This window comes from Lathamus discolor, chromosome 3 (assembly GCF_037157495.1).
Source record: "Lathamus discolor isolate bLatDis1 chromosome 3, bLatDis1.hap1, whole genome shotgun sequence".
NCBI classification, from domain to species: Eukaryota; Metazoa; Chordata; class Aves; order Psittaciformes; family Psittacidae; genus Lathamus; species Lathamus discolor.
The window spans coordinates 64,160,543-64,170,137 of NC_088886.1; the positions used below are offsets into that span (position 1 = coordinate 64,160,543).

At 38.5% G+C, this 9,595-nt stretch overlaps 1 protein-coding gene across 2 annotated transcripts; it reads right to left on the minus strand.

The window, feature by feature from the left end:
• Positions 1 to 36: 36 nt before the first annotated feature.
• On the minus strand, positions 37 to 9,095 carry LRRC39 (leucine rich repeat containing 39). Of its 2 annotated transcripts, none has more exons than XM_065669535.1 (9): positions 8,977 to 9,095; positions 6,610 to 6,767; positions 5,611 to 5,716; positions 4,437 to 4,593; positions 3,883 to 4,019; positions 2,706 to 2,851; positions 2,199 to 2,351; positions 1,206 to 1,345; positions 37 to 118 (listed from the first exon to the last, which is right to left on the minus strand). In XM_065669535.1, the coding sequence occupies exons 2-9, from the start codon at positions 6,732 to 6,734 to the stop codon at positions 63 to 65; spliced, it is 1,020 nt and encodes a 339-aa protein (XP_065525607.1). In that variant the 5' UTR covers positions 6,735 to 6,767; positions 8,977 to 9,095; the 3' UTR covers positions 37 to 62. The 2 variants fall into 2 exon arrangements, with proteins under 2 accessions (XP_065525607.1, XP_065525606.1); XM_065669534.1 differs by having other exon boundaries at positions 6,610 to 6,771.
• Between the last annotated feature and the right edge of the window lie 500 nt (positions 9,096 to 9,595).

The window sequence follows — 9,595 nt, forward strand, 5'->3', positions numbered from 1 at the left end:
TGTGCGCCTCTTCGCTAGGAATAAGTATGCTTGGTATTTTCTTCCATTCACAGTTACATTCTTTATTCAGAAGCATTCATGACAGGAGAAGGACCAGAAGTGGTGCTTTCCACATTTCCTGAAAGACAATGGGTTAAAATAAGAGAAGTTAACATACTTTATTTTCACCTGGAAGTTCAGGATAGCTCTGTATTTCCTCTTAAAATGTTTAAGTAGGCCTAAGTAACCATCAACCTGTGCTGCTAGGGGAGTCTGTTAAGGAAAAAAACTTTGTAAACTGTCATCTTGATGTATTTTTGCTAAATTTATTATTCTGACACAAATTACTGATGAAGAGAAATCTGGTTTGGTGTTCTGACTAAAGAGCCTTTCAGTCCTTCAGGTTTTTAAGTCTTCACAATAGATATGAAATGTTCCCTTGGATCTTCATTTTAGGTGCAGTGAAATTCTCTCTGCAAGTAACAGCTGCCACCTGCACATGTGTTCAAAAGCGCTTGTTTTCACAGACTCATAGAATCCCAGTCTGGTTAGATTTGGAAAGGACCTTAAGATAATCTAGTTCCAGCTCCCTTGCCATAGGCAGGAACACCTCACCCTAGACCATGTCACCCAATGCTCTGTCTGCACCTTTCAACTGTTATCTTTGAGACTAATTAACAGCATTTTTTAGTCACAAGTGATGTAGGAATGGGATGAAATTGGAAGGGTGTTTTGTTTAAGTGACTGGATTTGCTGTCAGGGAAAGCAAGTGGTGGGAAGCTTCTGTTTATCATGGGCATCTCCCCCTTACATGCTGCTTTGATAGTCACCATTTGGACAACGTCAAGAAATAGGTAGAGTTGAAGTTCGTAAGACAAACAGTGCTGGAACACCCACACTGTATAAACTGATTAAATTGCAAATTCTAGAGCCAGCCAGCAACTTCCAGTTACCCAGGCTGTAGGTAACTAATTCCAATATTGCATGGTTTCAGCATGTTCCTACTAGAATACATGCTGTTTATAGGAAAGCTCCAGGGCCAACCCCTGATAAACTTGCCCCTACCCTCAGTAAAAATCTGTTCACAGCTGTTTTGGAGAATGTTACTGAGTTACTGAGATTACTCATGTTTCATTTGTATACATATCCCAGCTTGCTTTTATCCAGCTTATCCTTCCCTTCCTCACTGTATTGCAGAGAGATCAGAGTTAATAAAAAAGCCATACCTGTTTTCTTGAGAGACTCCTGGATATACACATGCATGAATTCGATGCCAAACATTTCCTGTTGCTCCTCCTCTTCTTCATTCTCACATGGAGGGAGTGTTACCTCTAACTCCAGTGGGTTGTCCCTGAAGTTGACAAATCTGACAGTTCACCAAAAAAGATTACTCTTGCAACAGGTTTTGTCCAGGCACAACAACTCTTGAAACTGAACTAAGATTCCTCAAACAATATTTTCAGCAAAGTAAGTCTTTCCTTACACTAAACTTGCCACTATACCAGTAGTATGAAGTAAACTAAACCATCCCTCGGCCTATGCTTAATATATTTGCTTAAAGAGCTGCTGCTTCTTCCAAGCTAGCTGAAAACAGGGGTTGTTTTACTGGGTTAGATGTGATTTTAGACTAGCATTCTTTCTCTCAAACAGCCAGCATCCAGTAATCCAAGTGAAAATGCAGACAAAAGGAAACTTTCACAGTATACAAAATAATATTTCTGATTCTGCCCATTAAAAATGTACATCCGTTCTTTTTTTACTTCTCAAATGAAGTACAGGAGAGTTTTATCTATATCTTTACACCTGAGCCTTTTTATTTAATTCTGAACAGTTGACTTCTCCGTGCCAAGGTTCTACTTTGTCTCATTTTTATGCGTGACATGTATTTTTCCTGTCTTGGCTCTTGGCTTTAGAGAGTGACAGCAAAGGACAATTAGAAATGGGGATTTGGACCTTTTAGAAATGAGAAAATGTATTACAGTCTCCTTTTCCATTTGGGACTGTAACCATCGTACCTTACTTTGTTAAGTGAGTGAGGATACACAAAGCTTTCTTAACCACATCCTCAACTGTTGTGAACCAGTGTAATTCTACTGGTTTATATGGTACAACTGTGGACATGTCTTTTCCACTTCCTTAGTATCACTCTATGATACACAGCTCAAGGGAGGCTTTAAAACTTATCTGCTAGTATTTATGTTTCTGTTACTTTTTCTTACCTCAAACTTGTCATGTCCTTCATACAAGCTGGAATATTCCTAAGCTTGTTGTTGCTAAGAACAAGAGTACTAAGATTTTTCATATTACCAATGCTTTCTGGCAAAGAGGTTATCTCATTCCTTTGGAGCCATAAAGTGTGGAGATTTTCCATTCTGTAAAACAGTTATTTGTGCAATTGATCAGGATTCAGAAAATTAATCTTATCAGTTATTACAAAAGTAATTCATTTTTACAGTCACATAAGGAGCGTTCATTAAGAATACAACAATTCTGACAGGAAACCCCATACCCCAGATAATCACCTAACCTCTGGTCGAAAACGTCATTGGCAAGAAATTATAATTTGATAGTTGACACTGAATTTGTTGTTTATTCATCCAAAATATCACATTAGGGCTGAAGTTTGCAGTGAGGTTAATATTGAAATAATCTTTTGAATTAGGATTTAATAATGAGAATTTCAGTGCAATGGAGTTGAGACTGAAACATCTTTGAGCTTTATTTACCTGTCAATTGCATCAGGAAGCTCCTGGAGTTTATTCCCCCCCATATCTAACCATTCTAGATTTGGCATGTTGAGAAGGGCTGAAGGGATGCTTGTAAACTGGTTCATGCACAAATCTATGTGTGAAAGCTTCTTTAAATCACTGAGCTGAAAAGAAAGGGAGGTTTAGTGGAATAGCTGTTGCATTAGAGCAGTGCTGTAATAATGTTGACTGAAACAAAGAAACACTTTGAAATCATCAGGACACATTTTGAAGTTCATAGACACAGCATGGTTTGTGAGTTATATCAGCTGATAATACCTGACCGTTAACAGTTCTCACCTGGAAGGTATGTGGGCTTGAAACTCATCTCAATAGGACAGAACTAGGTATTTGCCATGAGCTGTCACTTGTGGCATGTAACCTGTATCCACACAGAATTTATACCTTCTGCATACTGATTAATAGTGGATATTTTCATCTGAGGATTTTTTGTTGTTAGGTATTACTGTTCGGACTCAGTTTTGCAAGGCACTGATTGCTGTCAACTATTGCCACTACTTAAATAAAACAAATAAATATGATTACATGTTAATCATCTCTATCTAGGAGTCTAATACCTGGAGATGCAGGGCTCGCTCACATAGGTCAGTCCAAATTAAGGCTTAATGGTAAGCAAGCAGTTGTTTTTATTCTGTCTTAACATCTCAGAACAACATTCGTTCAACTCTTTGTGCATAAACAGCTGTATAAACCACACTACCCCTCTTCACAGGTAACAGCTCTGGTAAAGATGCTTGCAGTTGTGTCCTGGTGTATGGTATGCATTTGCATTCTCAACCATAAAAGGGAACTTATCTGTGCTAAGGCCTCAGATCCTCAGTGGGATAAACCAGCAAAGACTGTCAGCTTAAACAAATTAACATCAGGTGTACCACCGTGTTATGTGCACTACCAAATCCTTTATCTGGACAAAGTAAAGACTGGCTCCTTCAAATTCTCAGGCATATGTATGTCCTCCTCACCTGGCTTCAGTTTGACTAGTCACATAAATATTGTGTTTCTGTGGAGTGGCTGGGAAATCAATACCAAAGCAAATCTGAAAACATGGAGTGTGATGTTTAATGATAATTGGGTTTGGATAAGTTCAAAACAGGCATTCAACAAAACTAAATGAAACAAGCTAGTCTGTCAGAACCTGAGGAGGAAGATCACAGATACTCCTGTTGACAGCCAGTTCCAATCTTTCCAGATTGATGCAGTTACTTATTTCCTTAGGAACAGATTTGATTCTATTGTAACTGAGAAGCAGCTCTTGGAGGCTGGTCAGCTGGCCTGCAGAGAGCAAAATGAAAAATGAGACATGTTCATTCTATCTGAGATACAGTATTACTTGGTTTGTGTTACCCCTTTATCGTTATACAAGTGCAACGTGTTCTCACTATGTATCTTTCAATAGCACTTTTTTAGGTGCACTCTGATGTCCAGTACCTGCTGTGCTTATGTGTGCTTACGTCCTTTTGTCTTACGGGGAGCTTTTATAAAGAATCGTCTCCTGCATCTGTCCATCTGTTTGGATTTGTAGGGGATCCACTGTTCCAAGCGCTCTATCTCACCGTCAGATTTCAATTGCCTGGTCTCTAACCACCCAACAGGATTCTCAGGCAGGCAAAGTGCACAAAACTGTCACATTTTTGTAAGATGGATTTTGTAAGATAGGAAAGCAGCTAAAACAAAGAAAGGACAGCTTACCGATTTCTTTAGGTACACTTTCAATGGAGTTCCGGGATAGATCCAGAACAACAAGACTGTGAAATCTTCCAATGAAGTGAGGAATTTTCTGCAAACTAGTTCTGTGAAGCTGCCACTCCTGGAGATGGGCTAGTTTCAACAAGCACGAAGGTAGAGTCTAAGACAAGAAATAGGAACCAGAAGAAATTCAGGTTGGTATACAACAAGAATATAGGCTTAGGCAGAAGTTGGTAGTTGAAAGAGCAACAATCTTTCCTTCTCAAGCCACACTGTAACATCCCCAAATTAACACTATCGATGTGGGCCATTCTGACCACAGATTTAACCCGCTCAGTTTTGCTCCCAGGAGTTTGGTATGTGCGCTACTGTCACTGCTTGAAAAGCCACAGGCTTGCTTTGGCTTGTTTGGTTGTTTTGAAACAAAGCCAATATAGCTGAAGATGAGACTGCTCTAAATAGCTTTTCGCATTTGAACGGTGATCTAAGTTGTATTTCCCATTCTGTTAAGAAAACCAGTGTACAGCTGAGAGTGGATAAGCTGAGGGATAGAAGAGCTACAATATCTGTATGCTACAAGTTCTGAACAAGGAACACTGGAGTATTGCCGGATGGGGCTGTCACTCACACTGCCCTCAACATGGTCTAATTCTCATCACTTCACAGAACTGGCATCTGCATTCCTGTGTGGCTCTGAACAGACTTCTACCACTCTGTCACTGATCTACAGTTAGCCACTTACCCCCATGCATTAGACACAAAACTAATAATATCCTGCGAATTTACAGGCTCATTTTCACTTTTAGAAAGAAAAACCGGTAAGAAATATTTCCATGCAGCTAACGCAGAGGGTTATCACCTCGATACATTTCAGTTGTTCTGGTGTCGTAATGTTAAATGAGAATTTACTTAAGTAAACTCACCATTTGCAGGGTAAAGAATTCCTTAATGCAGAAAAGCTTTTTGGGCTATATTTTTGCAAAGTAATGCTTTATATTCAGGACTTCAATAATCAGCTTGCTTTTACACTCTCACAACAGTGTATCTCAATTCATTGTTAGCAAAGCACACAAGTGAGCACTTCACAAATTAAAAATAGTACAACTGAGAGTGTAAAGTTGCAAATAGTAGTTTTCTAATGCATCAGTCATTCAACATTCCTTCCTATCAACACTACCTTCCATTCTTCTTCCTCTATCCTTAAAATTGCTCTCCCATCTTCATTAATAACCTTTTCTTTGAGCTTTGCTAAAGCAGCTCTCTCCTCCCAAACAAGTAGTAGCCTATGAGGGAAAGAAGCTCTGTCAGTAGTGCAACAGTAAATACAGGCAATAATTACCATCTATCAGTTGTATTTTCTGGAACAAAGGGACAGTAGCCTTTTTGGATGTCAAACACTTATTACCACTGGATGCTAAATATACTATCTATTTGAGGGAAGACAAGAACACAGAGTAATGTCTGGCTGAGGCAATTTATAGGAATTCTATTTTATAGCTCTTCAAATTTACAGTCAGAAGGAAGACATAACTTCATTCACCTTCACCATGTTGCAGCAGGGCAACAGAATATACAGTCATGTGGAATGAAGTTCCAAACGTGTTTATTTTGAAGCCGTCTCCTTAAAAGAAAGCCTTCAGTTCACCAAGTGTGAGTGCAATCAAACGAGGTCTACCAGCCAGGGATTCTTTTGGCTTGATTTCCCAGGGGGACTTACACAAGAATCATGAAAATTAAGCAATTCTCCATTTTTCTGCTTGTATTTTGAATTTGCGATTCCATTTCAAACACATCTGACAGATCAGGAAGAGTTCCAAAAACAGAATGCTAAATTTCTTCATATTCCATGAAATTACTGCCCAGACTGGAGCTCAAGAGGCCCTTTGAATGCCTTTGCTGGGAGGAAAGCATGTTAAGTCTCTACAGTTAGGATATCCACACCGGAGAGGATTTTCATAACTGAATTTAGGGGATATAGTATATATGCTAATATTCTTACACAGAACACAGTTCTTAGTTTGACCCAACACTATTGCTAGATTCTACCCAGTGGGAACTCTCCTGTAACAACTGAAGAATTCAACTCTGCATGAGTTTGAACAGACCAGCTGCACTCTTCTGCAACGTAACGCATGGTGTAGCTTTTCACATACTTAAAGAACTACAGTTTACCTACCTTCCTGCAGACCTCTGCCTGAATTCCTTTTCCTTCTGTAATTCCTCATTTATCTTGTGTATTCTTACTTCCCAAAGTGTCTTCACAGCAGTGAATGTTCCAACACAAACTGCAGTTTCATTCATGATCCTTACATGTTCAGGTAGAGTCACAGGAATCTGACTGTGAATTTCAGGCTCAATAGATCAGCACATGCACCAGTTACCAGATGGGGACAGTGATATAAAAACTAAAATGCTGCAATATGCACTTGATTATCTTGTTAAACTTAGTTAATGCACAGCACTGCCAGAATTTTACCAACTGCTTTCTCTTTATAAAAATAGATAATTGCATGCAGTTATATTTACTTATAATAAGAAATGGTATCCTTGCAATCTCTCTGCATTCTTAGTGAACAACTGCTTCTCTCAGTTCCTTCCAATGGTAGGCTGAGTACTGACCGTAAGTATTAAATGCAGACATGAGCATTCATTCCCTTTTCAGGAAGAAATTCAGCTGTTACCTGCATTTTAAGGCAGTTAAATCCTGATAGCTGCATCCTGGCAGCTACCTGGTATAAATACTTGTAACTAAAAGAGGTTTGCACTTCAGAGAAACTGAACTGTTGTTGGAAGTGAATGAGGATTCTTTATTTGCATTCACTTTCTTCACAGTTTAACTCATTATAATTTTTTTTTTAGTTAGTAATGCATTCCTTTTCAGAAAAAAACTTTTAAAATCCTTCAGATCTCTTTGAAGGTCTCTGCTTGTAGCCCTGCTGAGGGTCAGGAACCACATTTAAAACAAAACCTCAGCCTAAAGTCATCAAGTCCTTAGTGAGATAATGAATACAGATTTTCCTGATGAGCAGCAAAGCAGGATCTTCAGTTATCCTGATCAGAGCATCCCTCTAAAAAGCATTCTTCTTGCTGTTAATGTAGTCATTTGGGGAAGGGTTTGTTTGGAAATAAACTGGAGCCAAGATAGTGATACTCAGATAAGCCTGTGGGGCTCAACTTCATGCCAGCACTCGGTGTACTCTGACCACTGATGAGCTGAATGCTCCCATTCCAAACTTTTACTAATACACACAGGGACAAGTAAGGAAAATGTCTTAGATATCTATTCAAGCTAAAAAAATGAGTAAAGCTGTCTTCCAAACAAGCAGGTAGATAACAACAAAAGGGGAATTTCAAGTCTTTTCCTGCATGTATTTCCCTACAATTGCGGCAGGTCTGTCTTTCTGAGCAATCTTTTCTATCATATTCCACTACGATTTTGTGTGGTGTGGATAAGGCACAATTGCTTAGTGAACATTCGTGTGTTCGGTCAATCATTCTATTTGATGTTTACCATGTCTTTTGTAACACAGTTATTTGTAAAGCCTGATTGTACTGAGCTCAGTTAATTAAAAATGTATAAGCAAATGATAGGAAATAATTGTCAGGACTGCTTTCTGTTGTAAAAACAGCATAAAAATCCAATTCTAATGCTTGAATAAAGAAGAGCCTGGGGCAATGTTAAGGATTCTTAACTGTTCTCTGTTTGTTAAGGAGGAACGTCAGGATTTGACAGGTGGCACAAACAGCAACCCTAGTGCAGCACAATGCAGTCTGGCATTTGGATTCCTAAGGAGGAATTGAAGTTTTTCCTGGATAAGAGAGGATTGTATTTTTTTTCCCTTCACCACATAAGTGTGATCACATTTACTAGTTTGAAGGATTAACTTCCCTGTCAGTGGTCCTCATTGTAATTAACTTTCTCATTTCTCACCCCAATATGCAAACATATGAGGGTTTTTTGCTCTGATTAGTAGTTACAATTTAAATAGCTTTATTTTTCAGGATTAAACTTCTACGGAGATGAAGCGATTTACCTGATCCATCATTTCTTGTTGTTTAGAGACGTGTTTTGAATTGTAAGCCTTTTTTAGGTAGAAAACTTGATATCTTTTTATATAAACTGTGCAGAAAAGGGACACTTCTTAATACTTGTACTACTAAACCCAGTATTGGACTAGACAGTTGAAACAATGCTTATTTTTAGTAAAGCTTACACTGGGCAATACTCTTTTGCTGTGGAAAGCATATTATTCAATAAATACTGCTTTAGAACCATGAAACACAAAGGAGAGCCTAAGTATATGACTTTGTTTTCACAGAGATGTAATTACATTATAACAGGACTACCATCAAAAGCTTCTTATTCTTAGATCTTATTATTTGTCGGGAAGATAAAATCCATAATAATCATGCAATCACAACCAATGATTCAGAATTGAATTCCCAAGCATTGCTGTAAAACAGCTGCACATTTACTCCCAAGTAATCAGCTCTCCCCACAACTTCACCTCCAAGTATCCGAAAGAGTTTAACAGCAACGTACCTCAATTACTTGGTGTTGTCAAGGGTCTTCTGGGACTCATTGCTTTCTGAGCAAAAGCAGAGATAAGTTACAAACCTGGCCTGTGCTAACGAAACCATTTAAAATCCTCACTCAGACTTCAGTGCAATGTCAGTCTAGTTCTAATTTTAACCAATGCTGAGAATAGAAGGTATCACATGAGGCACTCTGTAAACCCCATTTACCATTCTTACTGTCAGTCCAGTTTGCTGAACATGACTGGGGTCCCAGTAACAAAAGCTACAAACTGGGGGCAGAAAAAAGAACCAAAAAGTACTTGTTATGCTCCACAATGAAAAAGAAGCTAGTTTTGAATTTAAAATGACAAATACTTGCTTTACTCCAGCAATGTTCTCTGCAAGATAACTGAGCTTCGAAGTGCTATGAAACAGCAACACTGACTAATTAGACTAGTAAAAGCATTACATCAGTAAGCATTTTCCTCATTACTTATGCCCATGCTGAAGAATTCTCTTGTTGGAGAATTTTAATGCAAAATATCAAGGACCAGACAGAAAAGTAATCTGTACTGGGTGTTCAGAGGGTTATTACTCACCCAGTTTCATGTTCCCAATCATTAAACATTTTTAACGCTCTCTTT